This window comes from Musca autumnalis, unplaced genomic scaffold (genome assembly GCF_047663935.1).
Source record: "Musca autumnalis isolate F117 unplaced genomic scaffold, ASM4766393v1 scaffold_3, whole genome shotgun sequence".
NCBI classification, from domain to species: Eukaryota; Metazoa; Arthropoda; class Insecta; order Diptera; family Muscidae; genus Musca; species Musca autumnalis.
In genome coordinates, this window is record NW_027411866.1 from 176,694,639 (window position 1) to 176,722,544 (window position 27,906).

General features: G+C 36.5%; 1 protein-coding gene across 16 annotated transcripts; it reads right to left on the minus strand.

The window, feature by feature from the left end:
* Positions 1–415: 415 nt before the first annotated feature.
* LOC141398531 (probable phosphorylase b kinase regulatory subunit alpha) lies at positions 416–27,906 on the minus strand. 16 transcript variants are annotated; one of them, XM_073975866.1, is made up of 13 exons: positions 27,459–27,891; positions 26,284–27,382; positions 25,795–25,971; positions 25,409–25,732; positions 24,019–24,166; positions 19,072–19,401; positions 18,789–19,010; positions 15,986–16,090; positions 15,569–15,616; positions 7,149–7,567; positions 6,789–7,056; positions 1,064–1,661; positions 416–1,003 (listed from the first exon to the last, which is right to left on the minus strand). In XM_073975866.1, exons 2-13 carry the CDS (start codon positions 27,349–27,351, stop codon positions 898–900), a joined length of 3,813 nt encoding a protein of 1,270 aa, XP_073831967.1. In that variant the 5' UTR covers positions 27,352–27,382; positions 27,459–27,891; the 3' UTR covers positions 416–897. The 16 variants fall into 16 exon arrangements, with proteins under 16 accessions (XP_073831967.1, XP_073831976.1, XP_073831972.1 ...); XM_073975875.1 differs by having other exon boundaries at positions 7,149–7,405; positions 27,459–27,851; XM_073975871.1 differs by having other exon boundaries at positions 7,149–7,405; positions 15,986–16,153; positions 27,459–27,851.

Below are 27,906 nucleotides of genomic sequence, written 5' to 3' on the forward strand. Positions count from 1 at the left end.
GCAAAGAGTCGTGAACGAATTGGAAATGTCGTGTACGATTCATCAATGTTGTCTTAAAGACACTTTCTATTGGGCTCTTTATGTAGTTTTTAATACAGAAGATAAGAAGGTCAATCTTTTAAAAACGGATTCTGTCTTTAAAACACTAATGTATTTGCACACTTACCAGTGCTGACGGCAAATTCTTTGCCACTAAAAGATACATTCCTCATTTGAAATGGTGATAAATTCAATAGGTGTTCCGAAGCAGATTCACCATCACAGTTTAGTGTACGAGCTAATTCTTCGGCGATAACTGTGATGAAAGGTCTCTTCCGCTCTTGTCCTTTTATTCAATATTTAAAGTTAATTCCCGTTTTGATATTTTTCTCTCAATTTTTTAGTAAATATCCCCAAAAATAATTTGAAATACAAATATGATACAAATTTCAAAACATCAAGTTTATTTTTTTTTTTCTAAACTGCATTGAAATCATTATGCAAATTACATTTAAAATTTTACTAAATACTATAGTAAAGAAAAACTGTTTGGACCCAATTGAAGGTGGCAAGACAATGCTACAATTCCGAAATAATACAAGTAGAAGAAAGTAGTTTTTTGCAATTGCCTTTTTTGCCATCAACAGATCACAATTAAAACAATAATTAGTAACTAAAATTTTGTGCTTAATTTTGTATTAAAATTTTAAAAATTCGAGAGAGTTATTCAAATAAAAAACAATTTAATTGTATGACACAACAATTAAAATCCAAACTTTTTTGATATACATCCTCCAAACTGATGTATACAAAAATAATAAAGTTTCAGCAAAGAAAACGAAACGAAACAAACTACAACTAAAGTGAATAATTTACTTTTGACAATAATTATATTGATAATAGCAAATAAGGTGTGGTTTAGCAAATGGCACATTCCATTTCACCATGTTTAGGAACACAATCCAAAACCAAAGCCACTGCACGTGCCATATAGGTCATGGTACCATAACTGCCACTCGGAGCACTAAAGAATTAAATGTTTCGATTAGTATATCCCTAAAACCAAAGTCACTTTCCACCTTACCTATCGTATAAATGTTGACAAATGTAGGCAGCACCACCACACAACAGCATACCCGAAGCAGCTTGATGTTGTTGATTTCCATCTTTAGATTTGGCACAACACAGCGTAGCATCACCCTGTACTTTACGTTGATCTTCCAAGAACAATTGATTTGCCTTATGTACTAAATGTTCAACATAAATAACACCACCCAAATTCGGCACCATATTATGCTCGGTAACAAGTGTCAAAACCATTAAAGCCTCCACTACTAGCTGACGATATTCTGGTTGTGGTATTTGATTAAGTGCCGTCTCAACTTCCAATGCAAATTTCAACTCTCCAGGAGTCATTTCTTGGGTTAAACTTTGCTGTAAGACACGTCCTTCAATTGCCAAGCCTTGGCATTTTTCCAAAACACTCCAAACTCGGGAATAAAAATCACGTGGTACACGATTTAAAGCACCATCTAAACGTCGACGCCTCAACCATTGTCCTTGCCGATCATCTATGGCGGCAATTAGGGCATCATCACCTTCGGGATCACCCAAACCAATTTGTGATTTTTTGCTAACACGACTCGATTTACAGCTAACAATAGAGAGATTACCACGAGCAACTATAGAGAGGGAGAGAGAAAGAAATAAATGTATGTTGAAAATAAAAGACAAAAATTTAGAGTTTTCCTTCCATAGAGCCTTTCGGAAAGAAAGGTCTCCTTCCACAGACCATGTCTGAAACAAAGTGTGCTTCGATAGACCCTTTTTAAAAGAAAGGGTGCTTCTATAGACCCTGTCTGAAAGAATGGGTGCTTCTAAAAACCTTTTCTGAAAGAATGGGTGCTTCCATAGACGCTTTCTGAAATAATGGGCCCTTCAATAGACCTTTTGTGAAAAATGGGGCATCTATAGACACTTTCTGAAAAAAGGGGCTTCTATAGACCCTTTCTGAAAAAAGGTGCTTCTATACACCATTTCTGAATGAATGGGTGCTTCGATAGAACCTTTCTGAAAGAACGGGTGCTTCGATAGATTATTTCTCAAAGAATGTGTGCTTCGATAGACCCTTTTTGAAAGAATGTGTGCTTCGATAGGACCTTTCTGAAACAAATGGGTGCTTCGATAGACCCTTTGTGAAAGAATGGGCGCTTCGATAGACCCTTTCTGAAAGAATGGGTGCGTCGACAGACCATTTGTGAACGAATGGGCGCTTCGATAGACCCTTTCTGAAAGAATGGGTGCGTCGACAGACCTTTCTGAAAGAATGGGTGCTTCGATAGACCCTTTCTGAAAGAATGGGTGCTTCGATAGACCCTTTCTAAAAGAAAGAGTGCTTCTATAGACCCTTTCTGAAAGAATGGGTGCTTCTATAGACCCTTTCTGAAAGAATGGGCGCTTCGATAGACCCTTTTTGAAAGAATTGGTGCTTTGATAGACCCTTTCTGAAAGAATGGGTGCTTCGATAGACCCTTTCTAAAGAAAAGAGTGCTTCTATAGACCTTTTCTGAAAGAATGGGTGCTTCGATAGACCCTTTCTGAAAGAATGGGTGCTTCGATAGACCCTTTCTCAAAGAATGGGTGCATCGAAAGACCCTTTCTCAAAGAATGGGCGCTTCGATAGACCCTTTCTGAAAGAATGGGTGCGTCGACAGACCCTTTCTGAAAGAATGGGTGCTTCGATAGACACTTTCTCAAAGAATGAGTGCTTCGATAGACCCTTTCTGAAAGAATGGATGCCACGATAGGCCCTTTCTGAAAGAATGGGTGCTTCTAAAAACACTTTCTAAAAGAATGGGTGCTTCGATAGAGCCGTTCTGAAATAATGGGTCCTTTAATAGACCTTTTCTGAAAAATGGGGCTTCTATAGACCCTTTCTGAAAAAAGGGGCTTCTATAGACCTTTTCTGAAAAATGGGGCTTCTATAGACCTTTTCTGAAAAAAGGTGCTTCTATACACCATTTCTGAATGAATGGGTGCTTCGATAGAACCTTTCTGAAAGAATGGGTGATTCGATAGACCCTTTCTGAAAGAATGGGCGCTTCGATAGACCCTTTCTGAAAGAATCGATGCGTCGACAGACCCTTTCTGAAAGAATGGGTGCGTCGACAGACCCTTTCTGAAAGAATGGGTGCTTCGAAAGACTCTTTCTGAAAGAATGGGTGCTTCGATAGACCCTTTCTAAAAGAAAGAGTGCTTCTATAGACCCTTTCTGAAAGAATGGGTGCTTCGATGGACCCTTTCTAAAAGAAATGGTGCTCCGATAGACACTTTCTAAAAGAAATGGTGCTCCGACCCTTTCTGAAAGAATGGGTGCTTCGATAGACCCTTTCTAAAAGAAAGAGTGCTTCTATAGACCCTTTCTGAAAGAATGGGTGCTTCTATAGACCCTTTCTGAAAGAATGGGCGCTTCGATAGACCCTTTTTGAAAGAATTGGTGCTTTGATAGACCCTTTCTGAAAGAATGGGTGCTTCGATAGACCCTTTCTAAAGAAAAGAGTGCTTCTATAGACCTTTTCTGAAAGAATGGGTGCTTCGATAGACCCTTTCTGAAAGAATGGGTGCTTCTATAGACCCTTTCTGAAAGAATGGGCGCTTCGATAGACCCTTTTTGAAAGAATTGGTGCTTTGATAGACCCTTTCTGAAAGAATGGGTGCTTCGATAGACCCTTTCTAAAGAAAAGAGTGCTTCTATAGACCTTTTCTGAAAGAATGGGTGCTTCGATAGACCCTTTCTGAAAGAATGGGTGCTTCGATAGACCCTTTCTCAAAGAATGGGTGCATCGAAAGACCCTTTCTCAAAGAATGGGCGCTTCGATAGACCCTTTCTGAAAGAATGGGTGCGTCGACAGACCCTTTCTGAAAGAATGGGTGCTTCGATAGACACTTTCTCAAAGAATGAGTGCTTCGATAGACCCTTTCTGAAAGAATGGATGCCACGATAGGCCCTTTCTGAAAGAATGGGTGCTTCTAAAAACACTTTCTAAAAGAATGGGTGCTTCGATAGAGCCGTTCTGAAATAATGGGTCCTTTAATAGACCTTTTCTGAAAAATGGGGCTTCTATAGACCCTTTCTGAAAAAAGGGGCTTCTATAGACCTTTTCTGAAAAATGGGGCTTCTATAGACCCTTTCTGAAAAAAGGTGCTTCTATACACCATTTCTGAATGAATGGGTGCTTCGATAGAACCTTTCTGAAAGAATGGGTGATTCGATAGACCCGTTGTGAAAGAATGGGCGCTTCGATAGACCCTTTCTGAAAGAATCGATGCGTCGACAGACCCTTTCTGAAAGAATGGGTGCGTCGACAGACCCTTTCTGAAAGAATGGGTGCTTCGAAAGACTCTTTCTGAAAGAATGGGTGCTTCGATGGACCCTTTCTAAAAGAAATGGTGCTCCGATAGACACTTTCTAAAAGAAATGGTGCTCCGATAGACACTTTCTAAAATAAAGGGTGCTTCGGGAGACCCTTTCTAAAAGAAAGAGTGCTTCGGTAGACCCTTTCTGAATGAATGGGTGCTTCGATAGACCCTTTCAAAAGAAAGGGTGCTTCGAAAGACCCTTTCTCAAAGAATGGGTGCTTCGAAAGACCCTTTCTCAAAGAATGGGTGCTTCGAAAGACCCTTTCTCAAAGAATGGGTGCTTCGAAAGACACTTTCTCAAAGAATGGGTGCTTCGATAGACCCTTTCTTAAAAAATGGGTGCTTCGATAGACCCTTTCTCAAAGAATGGGTGCTTCGAAAGATTCTTTCTCAAAGAATGGGTGCTTCGAAAGACCCTTTCTCAAAGAATGGGTGCTTCGATAGACTCTTTCTCAAAGAATGGGTGTTTCGAACGACCTTTTCTGAAAGAAAGGGTGCTTCTATAGACCATTTCTGAAAGAATGGGTGCTTTGATAGACCCTTTCTGAAAGAATGGGTGCTTCGATAGCCCCTTGAAAGACCTTTTCTGAAAGAATGGGTGCTTCGATGGACCCGTTCTAAAAGAAATGGTGCTCCGATAGACACTTTCTAAAATAAAGAGTGCTCCGATAGACACTTTCTAAAATAAAGGGTGTTTCGATAGATCATTTCTTAAAGAAAGGGTGCTTCGGTAGACCCTTTCTTGAAGAAAGAGTGCTTCGGTAGACCCTTTCTGAATGAGTGGGTGCTTCTATAGACCCTTTCAAAAGAAAGGGTGCTTCTATAGACCCTTTCAAAAGAAAGGGTGCTCCTATAGACACTTTCTGAAAGAATGGTTGCTTCGATAGAACTTTTCACAAAGAGTGGGTGCTTCGATAGACGCTTTAAAAAAAGGTTGCTTCGATAGACCCTTGATCAAAGAATGGGTGCTTCGAAAGACCCTTTCTCAAAGAATGGGTGCATCGAAAGACCCTTTCTCAAAGAATGGGTGCATCGAAAGACCCTTTCTCAAAGAAATGGTGTTTCGAAAGACCTTTTCTAAAAGAAATGGTGCTCCGATAGACACTTTCTAAAATAAAGGGTGCTCCGATAGACACTTCTAAAGACCCTTTCTGAAAGAATGGGTGCTTCGATAGCCCCTTGAAAGACCTTTTCTGAAAGAATGGGTGCTTCGATGGACCCGTTCTAAAAGAAATGGTGCTCCGATAGACACTTTCTAAAATAAAGAGTGCTCCGATAGACACTTTCTAAAATAAAGGGTGTTTCGATAGATCATTTCTTAAAGAAAGGGTGCTTCGGTAGACCCTTTCTTGAAGAAAGAGTGCTTCGGTAGACCCTTTCTGAATGAATGGGTGCTTCTATAGACCCTTTCAAAAGAAAGGGTGCTCCTATAGACACTTTCTGAAAGAATGGTTGCTTCGATAGAACCTTTCACAAAGAGTGGGTGCTTCGATAGACGCTTTAAAAAAAGGTGGCTTCGATAGACCCTTTCTCAAAGAATGGGTGCTTCGACAGATCCTTTCTGAAAGAGTGGGTGGTTTGATAGACTCTTTCTGCAAGAAAGGGTGCTTCTTAAGAACCTTTTTGAAAGAAAGGGTGATTGTATAGACCCTTTTTGAAAGAATTGGTGCTTTGATAGACCCTTTCTGAAAGAATGAGTTCTTCGATAGAACCATTCTAAAAGAATGGGTGCTTCGAAAGACCCTTTCTCAAAGAATGGGTGCTTCGAAAGACCCTTTCTCAAAGAATGGGTGCTTCGAAAGACCCTTTCTCAAAGAATGGGTGCTTCGAAAGACCCTTTCTCAAAGAATGGGTGCTTCGAAAGACCCTTTCTCAAAGAATGGGTGTTTCGAAAGACCTTTTCTGAAAGAATGGTTGCTTCGATAGACCCTTTCTCAAAGAGTGGGTGCTTCGATAGACGCTATAAAAAATGTTGCTTCGATAGACCCTTTTTGAAAGAATGGGTGCTTCGACAGACCCTTTTTGAAAGAATGGGTGCATTGGTAGACCCTTTCTGAAAGAATGCATGCTTCGATAGACTCCTTCTGAAAGAATGGGTGCTTCGATAGACCCTTTCTGAAATAAAGGGTGTTCCTATAGACTTCTGCTGAAAGAAGGAGCTTCTATAGACCCCTTCTGAAAAAAGGAGCTTCTTCTATAGGTCCTTTCTGTAAAAAGGATGTTCTACAGACCCTTTCTGAATGAAAGGCAGCTTCTTTATACACTTTCTGAATGAAAGGGTGCTTCAATAGACCTTTTCTAAAAAAGGGTGCTCAATACAACCTTCCTGAAAAACGGGTCTATAAAAATAAATACTTGACTTTTAAATCCAAATGTATTTCCACACTTACCACTGCTGACGGCAAATTCTTTGCCACTCAAAATATGGTACAGTAAATTCTTCATTTCAAATGGTGATAAATTCAATAGGTGTTCCGAAGCAGCTTCGCCATCACAGTTTAGAGTACGAGATAATTCCTTGGCCATAACTTGGATGATAAGGCCGACACGCAAACGTAACATTTCGTGGAAAAGTTGAGGCTCAGTGCGTATGAACATTGCCAAATATACCATCAACTCTTGAGTTAACATGGCCGTACTTTCATCATCGCCATAAGCCTGGATAACAAAAACAGTATTAAATAGGACAAATAATAGTAATAATAAATAATTATTGAATAGAATTTAAGTATGTATAATTATGTACTCACATCATGTATCAATTGCCTCAAATCAGCCTCTGGCAACGGTGCCGTTATCGTATATTCATTATTTGGTGGCATACCAACGGTAACTTGTTTTTGACGCACCAACAGATCTGTAACCGCCTTCGCCAAATCCTCAACACGTTTGCCCAACATACCGGCTGTATGACGTACGAGACCCCATAGTTTTTGTTGACATGCCTTTTCGTAGAGTCCTTTTAGCAGATCGCGTACGGTAACGACACGACCTTCTTCCAGCATTCCTTCAGATTGAGATACATTAATAGTAATGTTAGGCGTTGAAGAATTATTATTCGAGGAGCCTTCTATAACCACCGTTGGTGGTAGGGGAGGTTTTGCAAATAAGGGACTTTTGAAAGCAGTTTCGGAATCAAGAATTTCATCCAGAAGAGCGCAATCGATTTCTTTTTTATTTTATTTTTTTCAAAATATCATGCAAGTTACATTTCCCCATAATTTGTAATATTATTTTTTTTATTAAGATACGATGAAGAGTTTGGATGCATTTAATAAGAATAAAAGCGATAACATAGAATTATAAAGCATAGTAATACCAAATGGTTTAGAACCCAGCAATAAGTTAAGTAGAATATTAATGTGCGTAGAGTGCATAGAATAGGAGAGTGCCACGATGAAAATTATTGTGGTAGTATGAAAGAAAAGAAAGAAATTAGATGATTAACATTTTTTTTGTTTTAATTCAGATGACATTTTTTTCTGAATTATTCAAAGATCTATTGAAACTGAAATTAGTTTAACATTAATTGTTGTTGTGTTAATGTGTATCAATGTATAATGTATGTATGTTGCCATATATAACACACCACTTCGACGTGAATTTTAATTTCAATGTTATGTCCTTTTATGTTACTATTCCCTCACACAGGATAATATGCTAAAGAAATTTCCACAAAAAGCTTCTTCTACTTGTAAGTTCGCACGAAGTCGTGCATAAGAGTCAAAATATATAAATATATGTAAGTATATTTGGTTTTAAAGAAGTATTGCTAATTTGGGTTTATTAATTCAAACTCAAATTTATAAGGTGGTTCACTAGTGTAATTGAGGAAATATTGCATTTAGTGGGACAGAGACATCTTATTGTGAAGACGAAGAAACACAATTTGTAACATATATTTAGGGTTTTAAGGTTATGGAAGAATTAATTTTCCCAAGTTAAAGTAGAAATTACGACATTTGTTGGCAACTCAAAAAATGAGTTAGAGAATCGCACTTCTGATACCTTAAACATACGCCCGTTCTGTCCTGCGTCGCAAAGATTTATGGTCAAAACCAATTGAGGTGGTTCCATATACATACTCCATGCACACAAATAACACTATGCAACACGAAGATTATTAAACATATTCTGACACCGCAGTGTGATAGAAGATCAAAAAACAGAAGACACGTGTCTCGCGGTTTTTTCCTATCTCATCAACTTTAGCGGTGGTAGGCCTGCAAAGGTTTGAGGTTTTGATGTCAAAAGGGTAATTTTGTCAGGACTACGTAGGGGATGGAAGATACCAAGGAACGGTCCTGACCGACTTTAACGAGGCAAATCCCAGGATTTATCTTGGTCCCTCTTTCATCTCAAGCGGACACTGACCTCCCCGTGGTGTCACCTGGGGAACTGCCTTTAATATCCGTTAAAGGTAGTGAGCTAACATGCGCCGCGCTTTCACCCATAAGAACGTTAAAAACATGGGTTTGGGCGTCGGGTTAGTAACCCTGCCCTAGAAAAAACAGCCTACTATGAAAAAACGAAAGAAAATAAAAACAAATCCCTCATAAGTTGACGACCCAGGCAAACGTTTTAAGGACCATGATCTGCGAATCTGCACCTGGAATGTTCGCACTCTTTATAGAGAAGGTGCACTTTACGCATTGGCAGATGTACTTGAAAAGAACAAGGCCGACATTACTGCCATACAGGAAATACGATGGAACGGGAAAGGCGTCACAACAACACCTAAAGGTGACGCACTGTATTATAGCTGCCATGACGCAAAGCATGAGTTTGGTTGCGGATTTGTAGTTGGTCGGAGGTTAAAACATCTCGTCTCCAGCTTCACCCCAGTGAATGAAAGACTGCAATTCGATTAAAGACAAAATTCTTCAACATCAGCTTTATTTGCGCTCATGCTCCCACTGAAGACAAGGACGAACAGACCAAAGATATATTTTACGAGCGCTTAGAAGAAACTTATGACCGTTGCCCTGCCCATGACATTAAAATTATACTAGGAGATTTTAATGCCAAAATTGGAAAGGAGAATATCTTTGGCCCAACAGTCGGGAAATTTAGCCTCCACAGTGAAACATCTGACAACGGTTTGAGGCTGATAGACTTTGCAGCTGCAAGAAACATGGTAGTTAGCAGTACCAAATTTAAGCATCTTGATATTCATAAGGGTACCTGGCTGTCGCCAGATCAAAGAACAAGAAATCAAATTGATCACGTTATGATAGATGGAGGACATGCATCAAGCGTGTTGGATGTACGATCGTTCCGAGGTACAAACATAGACTCGGACCACTACCTTGTTGCAGCAAAGGTTCGTACCAAATTAAACATAGCAAACAAAGTGCGAACAGACACAACACGGAAGTTGGACATCGGTAAGCTGCAATCACAACAGATAGCCACAGCATATTCCACTCAACTGGCCCAACTGCTTAATCAAAGCACTCCTCGTCCCGATAACATATCAGGACAATGGCAAAACATTACCCACTCCATGCAAACAGCCGCAAAATCAGTACTTGGATACCAGAGACCTCCACCAAGGAATGCATGGTATGACCAGGAGTGTCGTGCTGCTACCGAAGAGAAAAATGCATGCACCATATAGGGCTACTTTACAATCAGTAGCAACGCGTAGCGCACGAGAGAGGTATCGGGAGAAAAGGAGAGAGGAGATACGTCTTTTCTGCAGGAAAAAGAAAGAGATGAAAAAGCGGGAGTGTGAACAAATCGAGATGTACAGGAGACAGAATGAAGTGCGAAAATTCTACCAAAGAGTGAAACATCAAACTGATGGCTTTGGAACTGGCACATCCTCCTGTCGACACCAGCAAGGTAATCTGGTAACTGATACAGATAGTGTGCTAAGGATATGGAAAGAACATTTTTCCAAACTGCTGGTATCCAATAGTAGCGAAGTCGACGAAGATACCACAGATCCAATCCCAGAAGATAGTATTGAATGTATACCACCCAGCCAAGATGAGGTAAAGACAGCAATAAACCGGCTGAAGAATAATAAGGCAGCAGGAGCCGATGGCCTACCAGCCGAGCTGTTTAAAACCGGAGGCGACACGCTGATAAGGTGTATGCATCAGCTAGTTAGCTCCATCTGGCAGGAAGAACGCGTACCCGACGATTGGAACCGGAGCATCCTGTGTCCCGTCCACAAGAAAGGAGATAAGACTGTATGCTCCAACTATAGGGGCATAAGTCTTCTCCCTATTGCCTATAAGATAGTGTCAGGAATATTGTGCGAACGACTAAAGCATATGGTCAACGAAATAATTGGTCCATACCAATGCGGCTTTAGACCTGGCAAGTCCACCATTGACCAGATATTTACCCTGCGGCAAATCCTGGAGAGGACCCAAGAGATGCAGATCGACACATACCACCTTTTTGTCGATTATAAAGCAGCCTTCGACAGCCCGCTACGTTCAAAGGTATTCCAAGCAATGTCTGAATTTGGTATCCCCGCAAAGCTCATTCGGCTTTGTAAAATGACTCTAACTGACACAAGATCTTCAGTTAAAATAGGAAAGAACCTTTCTGAAGAGTTTTGTACCAAAAGAGGTTTCAGGCAAGAAGACAGCCTTTCGTGTGATCTCTTCAACATCCTGTTAGAAAAGGTTATACGAGTGGCAAACGTCAAAAGAAGTGGCACAATCTACACCAATAGCCACATGTTACTTGCTTATGCTGATGATATAGACATCATGGGACGATCAGTAAAAGAAGTAACCGATACCTTTATGAAGGTCGAAGGAGAATCTGCTAAAGTGGGTCCTGCGGTAAACGGCGAGAAGACCAAGCTGATGGTGTCGAGGCGCAATGCGTCCATTTAGATCGGACCAACTGTTAAAGTTGGTTCCTATAATTTTGAGGTAGTAAAAGACTTCGTATACCTCGGCACCGCCGTAAACACAAAAACGACATCAGTTGTGAAATAAAAAGAAGAAGAAGTATTGGCCAACAGATGCTACTTTGGCTTAAGTAAGCAATTTAAAAACAAACTCGTCAAACAAAAATAACGCTTTACAAAACACTGATACTACCCGTGCTGATGTATGGTTCCGAAGCCTGGGTAATTGCGCAAGCAGATAAGGCAGTGCTTGGCGTGTTTGAGAGAAAAATTCTTCGAAAGATCTACGGACCAATCTGCGTTGACGGTGAATACCGACGTCGTATGAACCACGAGCTGTATCTGCTATACAACGACATCAATATAGTTAAACGTATCGCACGGTGCTCTTGAAACAATTTTAAATGGAAGGTGCTTACACCTCGGAAGTTTTTGCGGATTCTGAAACTACAATGCTCATAGATGAGAACAATCAAAAAACAAAAAAAATCGCCGGAGCGCTTTTTAAATAAATCGCGATTTAAGTTGACATTTGTAGGGGTTGTTTATGTTTTCGCGATTTTGCTTAGAAACCGCATTTCCTATCAAAATGGGACTAAACAAATATTGTAGCTATGAAAATTCTCTACAAGATCGACCTTTATGGTATTTTCGTAGTTTTTACCATTTTTGAGATATAGAAGTTCAACTTGGGACAATGCACTGACTGTATCGCCCCCTTATAAAACAATGTCATGTAGAGTGCGCCTTAACTAACTTTTGATGAAAACCGCTTACACAGGGAAAGTTTTTGTGAATTCTGAATCAGCAGTGTTCATAGATGAGAAAAATCCAACAACAAGAAAAAATCGCTGTAGGGATTTTTAAATAAATCGCGGTCAAAATTCACATTTTTAGGTGTTTTTTAGGTTTTTACAATTTTGCTTGAAAACCGCAAGTCCAATCGAAATGGAGGTAAAGAAAATGTTGTAGCTGTCAAAATTCTCTAGAGGATTGACTTTATCATTTGTTCCCAGCTTGTACCATTTTTGAGATAAGGAAGCTCAGTTTACATTTTTAGTTTTGTTTTTGTTAGGGTTTCGCGAATTTGCTTGAATACGGTAAGTCGTATCGACATGTGACCTGAGAAAATCTTAAAGCTGAGAAAATTCTCTACAAGACTGGCTTAAGTAACTTATCCTTAGTTGTTAAATTTTTTTAGATATATAAGTTTAAGTTGGGAATTTGCAGTCATGACATTGTCTTATAAGGGGGCGATACAGAATTGAATTGAATTTGAATTGTCCCAATTTGAACTTCTATATCTCAAAAACGGTAAAACCGACGAGAATATCATAAAGGTCAGTCTTGTAGAGAATTTTCATATCTACAACATTTGTTTTAGTCCCATTTTGATAGGAAATGTGGTTTCTAAGCAAAATCGCGAAGACCTAAACAACCCCTAAAAATGTCAACTTAAATCGCGATTTATTTAAAAAGCGCTCCGGTGATTTTTTTTGTTTTTTGATTGTTCTCATCTATAAACATTGTAGTTTCAGAATCCGCAAAAATTTCCGAGGTGTAAGCACCTTCCATTTAAAATTGTTTCAAGAGCACCGTGATCGAGATGCAGCGATTGTGTTGGCTAGGCCATATAATAAGAATGAGCGATGATAAACCCGCTAAAAAGGCGTATAAATTCGAGCCACATGGCGGTGCACGCAGAATAGGCAGGCCAAAGAATGGATGGCGCAAACAAGTGGATGAAGAGATGACAAGGCGCGGTATTCCAAAAAGCGTAGCACGAAACAGAGAGAATTGGAGATCTTTTCTTAGTTCGGTCTATCGAACAAATGTTCTGTAATGGGCCAGCTAAATAAGTATGTACATCTTCTAAACAAACAACCAACTACAAAAATGTACCTTAGATCTCAATAAACATCTTTTTAGAACATACGAACTCTGTATAAACGGTTCTTAAAAGTCAAAATAGCAAAAAATGTCATTTTTATCCTTTTTCTCTGCTTCTGGCCCACAGATACTAAACCATTCAATATTCAAGAAAACATTCAACTACAATAATGTAGCAAAGATATCAGTAAACAACATTCTGGAACATACGAACTGTCTGTAAAAGGTACTTAAAGGTCAAAATAGCAAAACTTTAGAAAATATTCGATTTTAATACTTTTTTCCGATTTTTTGTAGATAACAAATCTTGAAAATTCAAGAACATTTTAAAGGTGATGTATTTACTGACCTGAACAGGAAAGAAGGGGCAAATATAACCGAATTTTGACCTTAAAGAACCGTTCCTAGAAAGTTCATATGTTCTAGAAAGTAGTTTACTGAGATATTATGCACATTTTTGTAGTTGACTCTATTCCTAAATTTTGGACGGTTTGGTATATATGGACCAGAATCGGAGAAAAATGTATAAAAATCGAATATTTTCTAAAGTGTTTTGCTGTTTTACTATTTTGACCTTTAAGATTACTGAAATCTTTGCTACATTATTGTAGTTGTTTTCTTGAATATTGAACGGTTTGGTATCTGTGGACCAGAACGAGAGCAAACTAGATAAAAGTCACATTTGTTCTGCTATTTTGACCTTTAAGAACAATTTTTATAGAGTTCGTATGCTCTAGAAAGTTGTTTATTGAGATCTAAGGTACATTTTTGTAGTTGGTTGTTTGTTTCAATTTTGATCGGTTTTATATCTGTAGACCATAACACGAGAAAAAAATTTAAAAGAATTTTGACCTTGTAACAAAACAACAACTACGACCAACAAAAACAACAACTACGACCGGTTCTATGGACCGACTTGACCAGGAGAAATCTTCGACGTCGGGACATCACCACAGCAATTATATGTTTGTGTTCGTGTATTTTTTCACCACGGGAGCGGCATTATAACCTGAAATGCCTGCGCTCTTTTGGTTTAGGCTGGGATAGATATACCGCATCATAGATCTTTTCCGTTTGCGCAATCCATATCCAAAACATGTCAACATCAGTGAGAAATAATGGTGCACTTCCGCAGCTATCCTGTTCTTAACCGCCTCCAAGAACTACTGCAATAGGAGTTAGTTTTGCTGCTTGCTGTTCCAGAACATCTTCCACCGACGAAGTGGGAGACACCCCGCAGATTCCCACAGCAATAAACAACTACAAAAACAGCATCTTGCACATATTTGTTATTCAGCGCCTTGGAAATGGATTATTTCTGTAATTCCTCCATAATAAAGTCAGCGAGGTTCTAAACATTATGAGTCGGAGAAATATCATGGTCGCCGTCACTTGTAGCTTGCAACGTTGCGATGATTACGTTCTACGAAAGGATTGTACAAGATGCATAGGAGGAGGACTTGCATTCTTTTTACAAATGTCTGTCTAGTACAAGTGTGTTTCATACATAAATAGCCGAGCCTTGTGTTATATGCCTGATATTAGCTCGCTTTTGGAGGGTAATAACCGTCCGGTGCTAGGTGAGTTCAACGCTCTTCATGACATTCATGTGTACAAGAAGGATACAGAGCTACTGTCTCCAGTAGCAAAGATTTTAGAGGCACTACTCCTCCCTACGATGAGAAGTTGTTTCCCAGTTGTCTTACATCAGCATGGATTCCGGAAAATGTGCAGCAGCATTAAATGCGATACCCACACATATCAGTCGAGAACTGAACCGGAACAGGGCGTGCGACCGAACAGCTTTGGTGGCTCTTGACCTATCGATAGCCTTCGATATTTCTGATACTTTCCTCTGTGTTTCTGAAAATTCGGTGTCAGGTCTTATCGTCGATGACATATGTGAAAGTTTAAATATCAACATAGCTCACTTTGTGCAGTTCTTCTCCCGAGGAATATGAAAATATCAGCCACTAAACCTACTGCAACGCTGTTCACAAACTGAATGGCTGAAATGAGGTTCCCACTTAACATGTTGGTCAATGGTGTGGTGTACGGATTCCGACTACTAACTACCCCAAGATGTGTTAAAAAGCATAAATGTTCTGGCTAAATGTATTTCTGTGAATTTGTAAAAGAGATCTGTGTAAAATTGTATTTGTGTACAATGAAATAGAAATCTCAGTTTTTTAGGTTAAGGACACTTAGGGATAGAGAAAGACAAAATCACCCATAGCAATACAACTGAAAACAAGTTATTCGCCAATAGAAAACATAAAACACATCCAATTATATGATAGTACCGATATAATTCTTGTGCGAATGGATATTGGGAAAGGGTGGGGAAATGTGTTTGATAATAAGTTGCCTTTAAGGGAACTATGAGACAACATTTAAACTTACCGGGTGATGTAGTAGTAGAAGATGTTTTATTTTTAAGTCCTAATCCGGCTAATAAACAAAATTTTTTTTGGAATGGATTTGATTTACAAAAGATTAATGAAGAAGCATTAAAACATAAAACATATTGAATGATTAAAGGAAGACGGAGGATGTAATAATAAATACATATATACAAATACAAGTACATAAATACATATAAGTGTTATATGTTTGGGTGTATAATGTGAGTATTTGTAGTTTGAAGGCAGAACATTGGACAGGACAAATATTTGTTGAATGGGGAAAGGTGTAAGGACTAATGTGTGTGGGTGTTTATATATATGTATATGTGTTATTCTGAGTATATTGTTGTATATTTGTTTTTAATATCTCGTCAATATATTTCTTATTAAACTTATTGGATCTAATTTAACATACCTGTATTAAAATCCAATCCTTGGGTATCCACCAAATATTGTAATATATCACCTTGTTCCTCGAGATTTTCAGTTTCTCGTAACATTGCAATCAGCTCTTCAACTTCTGTATCAGCAAAATTGGTATCGGTACGATGACGTTGCACAAGAATTTTGGGAACATTTTGTACTAAGTTTTAGTAATTTTGTTTTTTTTGTAAAGATTTGCAGCAGATTGATGAGACACACACAGAAATCAAAACGAAAATCGTAATAATGTGTTGCGTTTACGAACCAAAGAGTTTGTGCGTTGTGATAACGAAAATTATATGAAAATAAAAATAAATAACAGAAAAATAAAATAAAACACAAGTACAAAATAAAAACACAAATAGCACATTTAGTTTTTATACGTATGTCCACAACGATATGGTTTTTTTTATATGTATACCCTTCTGATATGTACATTGTCGGTCCGAGAATTGAAACCCTCTCCCTTAACCATTTCATAAATAAAGGAGGTGTGTCCCAACAAAAAAGAAAAGTTCATAGAAGATCTGCAAAGGTCTTCTGCTGATTATAGAAGACCTTCAAAGTCTTTCTGTTGTCTATAGAAGATCTTGTCTATAGAAGACTATCAAAACTGTTCTGTTGATCATAGAAGACCTTCAAAGGTCTTCTGTTGACTATAAAAGTCCTTCAAATATCTTCTGCCTTCTTTAGATTACCTTCAAACGTCTTCTGTTATTTATAGAGAGCCTTCAAAAGTCTTATGTCGTTCTGTTGATCATAGAAGACCTTCAAAGTTCTTACATTGTCCATAGAAGACTTCAGAAGGTCGTCTGTTGTCCATATAAGACCTTCAAAGGTCTTCTGTTGACTATAAAAGTCCTTCAAATGTCTTCTGCCTTCTTTAGATTACGTTCAAACGTCTTCTGTTGTTTATAGAGAGCCTTCAAAAGTCTTCTGTTGTCTATAGAAGACCTTCAAAAGTCTTATGTCGTGCATAGAAGACATTCAAGGTTCTCCATTTGTTCGTAGAACTTTATTTTGCTAGGTACTTTTCTTCTTTTTATACCCTCAGCATTTATGCTAACGAGGGTATATACACTTTCATACGGGCAAAATGTGCCTCATCGAAATAATGGTTTTAGACCAGAAGTATGTTTGGACGAAATGTGTTTCAGACAATTTGGAGTCGACTGTCTTCTGTTGACTATAAAAGTCCTTCAAATGTCTTCTGCCTTCTTTAGATTACGTTCAAACGTCTTCTGTTGTTTATAGAGAGCCTTCAAAAGTCTTCTGTTGTCTATAGAAGACCTTCAAAAGTCTTATGTCGTGCATAGAAGACATTCAAGGTTCTCCATTTGTTCATAGAACTTTATTTTGCTAGGTACTTTTCTTCTGTTTATACCCTCAGCATTTATGCTAACGAGGGTATATACACTCTCATACGGGCAAAATGTGCCTCATCGAAATAATGGTTTTAGACCAGAAGTATGTTTGGACGAAATGTGTTTCAGACAATTTGGAGTCGATTTAGCAATGTCCGTCTGCCTGGCTGGTGCGCACGATAACTCTCGAACGGATGAACCGATTTGGTCCAAAATTTGGCTATCGCAATATTTTGTCCAAACTTAGTTTATGTTCGAAGATGGGTTATATCGGTCCAGTCCTTCCGGTACCTCCCCCACAAAAGTTCGTAAATGTTTGGAAAATTTGTGCGCGCGATAACTCTTGAAGGGAATAACCGACTTGGTCCATACTTAGCACATCGTGATATTTCTACCAAACTTAGATGAGGTTCTAATATGGACCCAATCGGTCCACGCCTTCGGGTACCTCCCACACAAAATTTCGGAAAAGTTCAGTTTAGGACCTGCTCTCGAATCGCTTTGATTTTTATTGCAACAACTTTTGTTCACTGTCCGCCATACGACGGTACAAGTTTCATCAGGGGCAAGTCCATACTTCCTGAGAAAATAGCCTAAAAGTTGCAAAGAGCCCCTATGACACCGAGTGTGGTGGTTGGAGAGCAAGATAACTCTCGAACGGATCTGCAGATTTGGTCCAAAATTTGGCCTTCGTAAAATTTTGTCCAAATATAGTTTAAATTCGAAGATAAGCCATATCGGTCCACTCCTTCAGGTACCTCCCCCACAAAAGTTGAAAAATGTTCGGAAAAATTGTGCGCACGATAACTTTTGAAGGGAGTGACCGATGTAATCCATACTTTGCACATCCTAATATATCTACCAGATATAGATCAGGTTCGAATATGGACTATATTTGTCTCCTCCTTCTGGTACCTCTCACACAAAATTTCGGATAAGTTCATTTTAAGACCTGCTCTCGAATCACTTTGATTTGTGTTGAAGCGATTTGCATTCGAAAGGTGTAAAAAATGCTAGGACGATATCACTTGAATGGGGGGCAACCAATTTGGTCCAAACTTTGGACCTCCTAATATTTTGTCAAAATTTAGTTTAACATCTAAAATGGTCCATATCGGTCATCCCTAAGGGTACCTCCCCCACAAGAGTTCAACATTTGTGTCTTAGTGCAGTTAATTCCTAATCCACATTTTTGTCGGCAAGTTCAGATGTCCAAAAAGGGCCACAAAATTCAGAGGAGACCTTAAATACATTCGATCTGTCCGTAGAAGAAAGATTCACTTTACATTGGCTGAGGGTATATATCTGTCGACAAAGCCGACTTACACTTTTTTATTGTTGTAATGCAAATCGACTATGGTCCTTTGAACACAATCAATTTGAATGGCATTTTTATGAAATGTGAAAAATACAATTAATCTACAAACTTACTGCGTTTTTCCATTGATGAACGGCTGTGATTTATATCGATGGGATAAATATTTTCTCTTATCAAAACATCCGGACTGGAAGTGTTGTTGGGATTTTCTTCAGGTGTTATTGCAAATGTACTTGCATGAGCTTGTTTATTTGCCTGCAACCATGGTGGAGCTATAACTGATGATAAACGTCGTTCCGTTAGTGGTGTGGGTCCTTCCATGCCCAAAGTGTCAGCTTAAAACACATAATCATAATTTAATTTTTTCAATTTTTTTTTTTAATTTTTTTAACTTACAATCTACATTAATTGATCTGGTCTTCTTTATGGCACCCTTACATGACATACGTCTTCTTAATTGTCGTGGCCTCAATTGACCACCTCTTAAATTCATCATATTACGATGACTGAATGAACGTAATAAATGTTCATCCAAATATGTTTGAACGTCAGGATGTAAACGATCCGGATAACCATCTTCGGTACTACCCAAGAAACTTAAATCCGTTATGGCTGAGGTGTTGAGGAAATCTTTTAGATTACCCAACATAACACGTGTTCCATTAATATAGCCCGATTTTAATTTACGCATTGTTTGTATCATGGCCAAGGGTATTTTATCTTGATCTAATGTTGAAAACAATTAAGATTAAAAAAAGTACAAGCATTATTAATTTTAAATTAGGATTTTATAGCATGCACTTATTTGTATTAAAATATGTTAAAACACATACAGGCTGGGTTAGTAATAAAACTACTACTTTACTTCCCTTGTACAAAATACAATAACCAATAATTTTCAAAGTCTTGGAACAAGACGATATGAAAACTTTCAGAATTTTTCTTCTTTTTAAAGCAAATTTTACTATTTTTTATGAGATATATAAGAGAAATTTTTAAAAACACCAAAGCCATAGAGCTCACCAAGAAGTAAAAAGCCATATTGAGCAAATTTTAAAACTTATTCCCATAATGGTGAGAGAAAACAATATTTGAAATATTTAAAGAAAACTCAAAATATTCCGTACCAAATTATATTTAGCAAAATAAATTGGTTTTAAATTAGTCCACATTAAATTATTCCACATTAATTGCAATCTACAAAAAATAACTAAATTTAAAATTAACCAACTAAAAACATGCAAACAAAACATACCATTAGAAAACTTAATTCAACATAAAATAAAACAACAAAAGCTCAATACAAACAATTAACATTTTTGTGGCACATATAATGAAGCTAAAGCAAATAATAATAAAAAATAAGAAATTAATGATTATTCAAAAAAATATTAGCAGACTAGAAAAATTTGATATTTTGGGAACGGTATAATAAATATGTTTATTTAATCTTAAACACCTAGCCCCTTCAAGTTTCTTGCTGGCAGTAATTTACATCATGCATTTTAATTCAAATACATTTATGAAAACAATTTTTAATGAAAAAGAGACAGGCACAAAACTGTAAAAATCTGATGTTGAAACCAATATTTTCCAGTGAATGGTCTGTTCCAGTACTGCAAATTTTTACTATTTTTTCCGGTAACATAAAGGAAAAAATGTTATCGTAGTAAAAAGTAGCTGTTTCTTGCAGGTTCTGGAACATAGCAAATGTTTTTCATGTGTAGTAATTTTGGGTGAACACGACGATGACTTAAATGGAAATAATTATTTTCTAATATGTATATGGCAAAAACCAAAAATGTTTTAAAATCGATGAATCCGAGTTTCACCCATTCAGAATTCGTGAACTATTAATATATTCTATATAGTATGACTGAAATTCTTTAAAATTAAGAGTTTTAGGAGTTTTTAGGACGTTTTGAAGCCGGATCGAATCCATCCACTAAAACCGCGTATATAAATACCTTGAAAATATGAAAAATCAGCAAAAAATATTTTGACAAATCCGCGTACTAACCGCGATTTTCTTTAAAATTTTTTACATAAATGCAATCTTTTATACGCGGTTATAATATTTGCGAAAACGCGTGTCAAATTGGTACAGACGTTTTTATTACTTGCAGGATGGTTGGTATTGAAAATGGTATATATCGGTCTACGTTTTGATATAGCCCCCATAGAACAGTACCTCCCGATTTTCGGTATTTTGAAGGTTTTAGCTTCATTATCCTACCAAAATGGCTGAAATTTGGTACGTAGTCTTCTTTAGGGGTATAAAACTTTCCCCCAGAATTTTGTCGGTATCGGTCCACACCTTCATATAGCCCCCATAGAACAGTACCTCCCGATTTTCGGTATTTTTAAGGTTTTAGCTTCATTATCCTACCAAAATGGCTGAAATTTGGTACGTAGTCTTCTTTAGGGATATAAAACTTTCCCCCAGAACTTTGTCGGTATTGGTCCATGCCTTCATATAGCCCCCATAGAACGGTACCTCTCGATTTTCGGTATTTTGAAGGTTTTAGCTCCCATGGAAAGGTATCTCCCGATTTTTCGTATGGCTGAAATTTGGTATTTAGTCTTCAATGTGATATAAAACTGTTCGCCAGAAATATGTCTGTACAGGTCCACGCTTTCATATTGCCCCATTTCTGACTAAAATTCGTCGGTATAGGTCCACGTTTCGATGTAGCCCCTATAGAACGGTACCTCCCGATTTTCGTAATACTGAAGATTGTGACGTCAATATCCAACCGAAATGGCTGAAATTCGTTATTTTGTCTTCCAAGAGTTATATAGTATTCCAGAAGAGTATTATCAGTATAGGTCCACGTCTTCCTATATCCCCATAGAAGCGTACTTCTTGATTTTCGGTATTTTTTTAAGTTTTAACCACATTCTCTTACCGAAATATAGGAAATTTGGTATTTACCCCCTGTTTTTGTAACTATTTTTTGTTCTTTCGTCTATATTCGTAATAATTTAGGCATCCATAGCTCAGCCCCCAGATGACATACGGACCTAATTTTTCGTAGACGCGTTCCATATATAGTTAAGAATTCATCTTTTAAAAATCAGAGCTCTACATTTGCCCTGAGGCGAGTAAATCGATCTACAAAATTTGACAATTCGTGTGAGAAGAATAAAAACTTTTACAAAAACAGGGGGTTAGTCTTCTTTGAGTCTAAAAACTTTCCGCCAGAAATTTGTCGGTATAGATCGACGTTTTGAAATAGCTCCCATAGAATGGTGTCTCACAGTGTTTTACCGAAATTGCTGAAATTTAGTATTAAGTCTTCTTCATACACGAAAGGAAAGTAATTATTCCATTTTACTTCAATACAACTTGTGGTGGAGGGTATAACAAGTTCGGCCCGGCCGAACTTAACGCCGTTCTTACTTGTTTCCCTCTGTATTTTACCTCGAACAATATATAATGATTGGTATCCCATAAATTTGTGTATTTTGATCCTTGAGCGCAGTATAAACCAATTTCCATTAGCCTTTTATGTAAGTATCGGCCACAAAGGCGTATCTATAAGGTATTTATTTCTGCCATGTAAACATTTCCAATATTTTGTAAAATATCATTTTTTATATGATTCAAAACATTTTTTTGTTTGGGAATTTTAAAAGTGAGAACAATTTTAAAAATTGTTATTAAGGCCTGGGTACATAAGCTGCTTTGCCTGGTTGCATTGCTTTCCTGCTTCATTTCTGGCATAATAAAAATAAAAGAATAAAGGAGGCCGAGCAAATTTCGAACTGGGTTGCCCTTTTCTTTTTTATTCTTTTAACAGAAGCAAGCAAGGCAACCAGGCGAGGCAGCTTATGTACGTAGGCCTTTAGTCATTAGTACGTAATACCTTCATCGGCGGAGTGGCGGGTCACACGGTAGTAGCATGGACATGGGTACAAGTGTCACAAACTAATGGCAATTTCTTTACATTTAAATTTACAGAAGATTTTTCCAACGCAATCTATTGAGTTGAAGCTTCAAAAAGCTGGACGGAATATCGGTAGATTGTTTTTAATTCTGTTTATTATATTTTTATTTTGTTATTTCATTTGAAATTCAAAACATTTCACATGTTGTTGGAGAATCTCAATTGAAATTCGAATTATTTCATTTATAATTTGATTTTTGTTTTCATTTGGTATTCATAATTTATTTGCTAATTCAAATTATTACATTTGGAATTCAAATTATTACATTTGAAATTCAAATTATTACATTTTTAATTCGAAACCTATTATTTGTAATTCGAAAAATCATATCAAAACCCAATGCAACCAAAACTTTCGAATTTCAAATGGAATAATTCGAATTACAAATGGAATAGTTCAAATTTCAAATATAATAATTTGAATTTAAAATGAAAAAATTCAAATTAAAATGGAAAAATTCGAATTACAAATGAAATAATTCAAATTTCAATTGAAATTCTTAAACTACAAATGAAATAATTCGAAATTCAATTCGATGTCACAAATTACAAGTAAATGTCTTAAATTATAACTGAACTGAAATTATAACTGATTTTCCGACATCATATAAGCTTTGTTCCTTTACTTTTTTAATAGTAAAAGTAGCAAAAGAGAGAAGTTCTCTCTTCTAACAAGTTTGAACAAAAGTAAAGAAACGGAAAAATAGTAGATCTGGCAGCAATGTCAAAAAGCAAACATGGCTGCTTAAAAAAAATAACAAGCAATAATAAATAAATAAATTTCACAGTTTATTATTTTTTTATTTCACTGGTTTAAATTTTTATTATTTTATTTTATTTCTTTTTATTTTGCTTTGATAAAGCGCGTAGTTTTCTTTATTCCTTTTGCCTTAGTTGTCAAATCAGCAGTTTGACAGATTTTCCACTTTTTACACAGCGAAATTTGTCGAGCAGAAAGTAGTAAAAGAGGAAGCCATTTTGGCTCTCTCTCTCTTCTCTCTCACTCTCATAAAAATTGCTTCCAGTTTTACTACTTTTTGGGGTTAAGGAACGCTTTCCGAGTTAAAAATGGTAAAACTTGAAGAAACTTTAACATAAAGGAACAAAGCTATAGATTACAACTTGCTCCAAAACCAAGTATGTATTAAAAGTTCAACCAATGTATTAAATATCCCAAACTGCTAAGGAAACACTTTCTTTGTTTTCATTATAAAATTGGAATTGTTCCAAATTTATACCGTTCCCAAAAACTCATTATAATAATAAGCAACTCATTATAATTATAAGCAATTTTTTATATATAGTTAATAGTATAAGTGTGTATGTGTATATTTATGTTTATGCACGATTTGTAGGTGTTGAATTTGTGGTGGGGTTGTGGAAAGGTAATTACCTAGCATATAATGTGTTGCCATTAAAGTTATGGTAGGTCTTCCTAACATATGACGCCAATTATTTGTTAGGAAAGCTAAATTGGTGGTGAAATTACTTGCAAGCAAGTCAGGATCTCGTGTAGTATAATATTCTTCATAATCGATATGCTGAATTAAAATTAATTAATATAGAAAATTAATGATCAAATGTAGTGAATTTCAAATTCGGAAAGGAAAAGATTATTTTTTTTTGTAAAATAATAAGGCTAATTAGACACATTACTTATGAAAATTAAGTAAAAAAATTAAATTATAATATCTTTCAAACTATTTTAAATGTAATTCAGTTCAGCTTTTGTAATAAAATAAATAAAAAATAATAAAAAGAAATTCAATAGAATGTAAACTAAAAAGGAGTTTTATCTTTGTGTTGTTGGAAACATACTTGTGTGTTTATGGAAAGAAAGAAACTACAAATATATGTTAATATGGACACAAAAGCAAGTTTTTAAAAAAATCCCAATTTACAGATAAGACAATTTGAAAACCCGAAATATTTTTTGTTAACAGTTTTCGAAGGACATAATTAAGAGAACATTGTAAATCACTTAATTTGGAAATAATCTTTTATCAAGAAGACTCTTTTAATCATTTGTAATTTTTATATTAAAACAATATTTAAACTAAGAGAAGCCATCAGCTAGTCTTACTGTATCACCTTGTTATTGCACCATGGTTTTATGTAATTTTAAAAAACCATGATCCTCCAACTCCAAATATTATTCAAAAAATATTTCGATTTTTTTGTAAAAATTTAGATTAATTTTTCTTTAGCCAAAACCAGTACAATGCCAATGTACACATAAAGAAGAACACACAATTGTTTTTAGATGACAACCAAAACTCGCTTTTGTATACAAAAACAAAATAGAAAAATGCATAAGAAAACATGTAAGAATACGGAAAAAATTAGAAAAAATAATGAAACGCATCCCTTGCAAAAGATAATAAAATGGAAATTCTTGGTTTATCGTACAAATGCAAACAATTATCAGAACTTTAAAATTTTACATGTAAATGAGAAATATATTTTGCCAAAAAAACAGACCTAAATGAATCTTTTTCAAAACTAATGTAACCAAGGGACGTCCAAGTAAATCCCAAGCAGATTTTAGAAAATTTATTTCGCCTTTAAGAATATCAATCATTAATTCATAATCGGAGGCGATATAAAAACGTGATAAGTCGACAAACTAGAGGGGATTTAGTTTTGTGTGGTTGTGTTTTTTTGATAGAAACATTAAAAAGAAATAAAAACAAAACATTATAAATAAAAATAAATTAAATAAAAACCTATGGATAAATAATTAAGAAAAAATAACTAACTAAAAATAAATTGTCTTAACGTACCTGTGGTGTAAAGGCAAATATTCTATCTTTTAATGAGTACAGCTTACTTGTACTCAAAATACCCACATCACGTGATTTACGACCAGTCAAACCCAATTTACGATTTCTACCCAAATATGTATACAAATGGCTTAGGACGCGGGCCGGTTGCACTTCAATGGGAGCCACTTCGGCAATCGTCTGCACGTGTAAATCAGATTCGGCTAATTTATCACGTATCTCGTTGTCTTCAGCAATAATAACAACTTGTACAACAACATCAGGTTTCTTTTGAGCACCCAAACGACGATTTAGAGGATCCAATTCACCAACAGCTAAAAATCCCTATAATAGAATGAAATAAAAATATTAGTCGATTTTAAAGATATGACTTTGGAAATTCTTACCTCTTGTAATAACCTCCCCAAAATAAATAGTGATTGACCCCATAAGAACGGGCAACGACCAACAACTTCCCTGGGTGATGACCCTGGATGTTTATATTCTTGTGCAACAGCATCGGGGGGAACTGCGTAGCTTTCAGGTATTAAAAGTATACCATCATCACCACGTACCATTATTTGCTGAGGGTGAAAAATAAAAACGAATCCAAATCGGAATTAAAAAGATTTTTGATTTTAAAAAGTAATCTGTTTGATAAAAAAAATACAGTCGAACTTCTCTATAATTTGGCACACGGAGACCGACATTACTACGTTGTAGAGATAATTAGTTATAGAGATATTATTTTGTGTGAGAATTTCCACATATGCCTTTAGAGCAATTTTGTTATAAAGAAGTATTCATTACAGGGTAGTTTGTTATAGAGAAGTTCGGAAGGGAAATTATTGTTCAACTCCACAAAATCGTATTTTATTAAAAATATCATTACTTACTTCCAAACGATCCGCATACTCTTTAACCGCCATTTTATCATTTTGAAACGCATGGAACAATATCAAATAACAAAAAAACAATGGCCATTCACATTCAATATTCTCGAACATACGCAGCTCCCAACGTTCATAATACAAACGACTAGGATCTTCTTTGGGTGTACGATAGCCATCACGAAGAAAACGTTTGCAACCATATTTTCCCATTAAACGTTGCAATATAGCATCTTTTGTTATACGTATGAGCTGAGGATCGTCGACAGCAAACGCAGGAAATCCAATCACACACAATAGACCAGAATCTAATTCTTTACTATTCGATTCACGTGGCAACATTGATTGCAGTACAGCTTGGCATTTATGTGCCTCATCGGCTAAGACATGTATTACACTAGCCGGTCCACCACGGGCACCAAATAAATCCAATTCATTCATTGCCTCAAGGGCAGCCTTAGCCATACCAATGGAACTGGCATTAAGCTCCGGTTCACCATGATTTGTTTTATCACCTCTTTCCCAAATTCCATAGTCGGGAATGCAATAGGCCGATTCAATGTAAAAGACCAAATTCTGTATAAAAGATACTTCGTCCAAAGAGAATACAATTTGCAGACCTGAAGCAGTCATTTGTGCCAAAATCAAAAGATACAAAGAAACAGCATCAATTTGTAAGTGTCCCCATTCAGCGTCACCCACAACAGGTTGGGCATTTGTGCTGGAGTATTTGGCATGTAAGGAATCCAAAGGATTTTGGGTCATTTTGAAGCGCTCAACTTTATCTTTTTGATTCATCATGGCCATTAGAAGACCACGCATTAGCTTAACGCAACTCTGTTCAAGTTCGTAGCATTTGGCTCGATCTTCATCTTGATCGGCTATTTTCTTGTAGGCCATTGACAGACCCCATACCGCCAATATACAATAGACATTATCTCTGATCCATGCATGGGAGTTTACATTAGAAGCTGGAAATAAACCCGTAACTGGTTCCTGATGAGACATAATCAGACGATGGACCACACGCTGGTAATAGTCCAGACGTACGCCGGAGTTGCTGCGTGAACGCATTTTGGATGGCACTATTGTTCTTTTTCTTCAACTAAAATAGAAAGATGTTTATTATATGCAATTCATTGCAAATTCTATGAAATACGTATAAATGCATCACAACTTACATAAGTTTAGTAATAATGCTCACTTCCACCACCTTGCCTTACAAAATCAATTAATTTTCTTCCTGATGCGCTTTTCTATTTTACTTTTTTATTAATTCACTTCATGGTTTTTATTAATCAATAAGAATGGCGACTTTGTTGTGCTGTTACAAGTATTTTACACTTGTTTTATTATTATTTTTGTATAAAATTTCCTCTATAAAATTTCACCAACTTGAATCGTCGTAAAATCACAAAAATTTTCAGTTTTTCATGTAATTGATATGTAAAAAACTAAAATGTCAAATCAATGTCAAATTAATCGTTTTGCCTGCATTTTCTTTTCAACAGCTGATTAGTGATTGTCAGATTTTGAAATAAACAAACCACAAAATCAAAACAAAAATGGTGAACACTGAGAGAACACTGATATATTGGGTGGGTCTTTTTACTTGTTGGGTAAAAACGT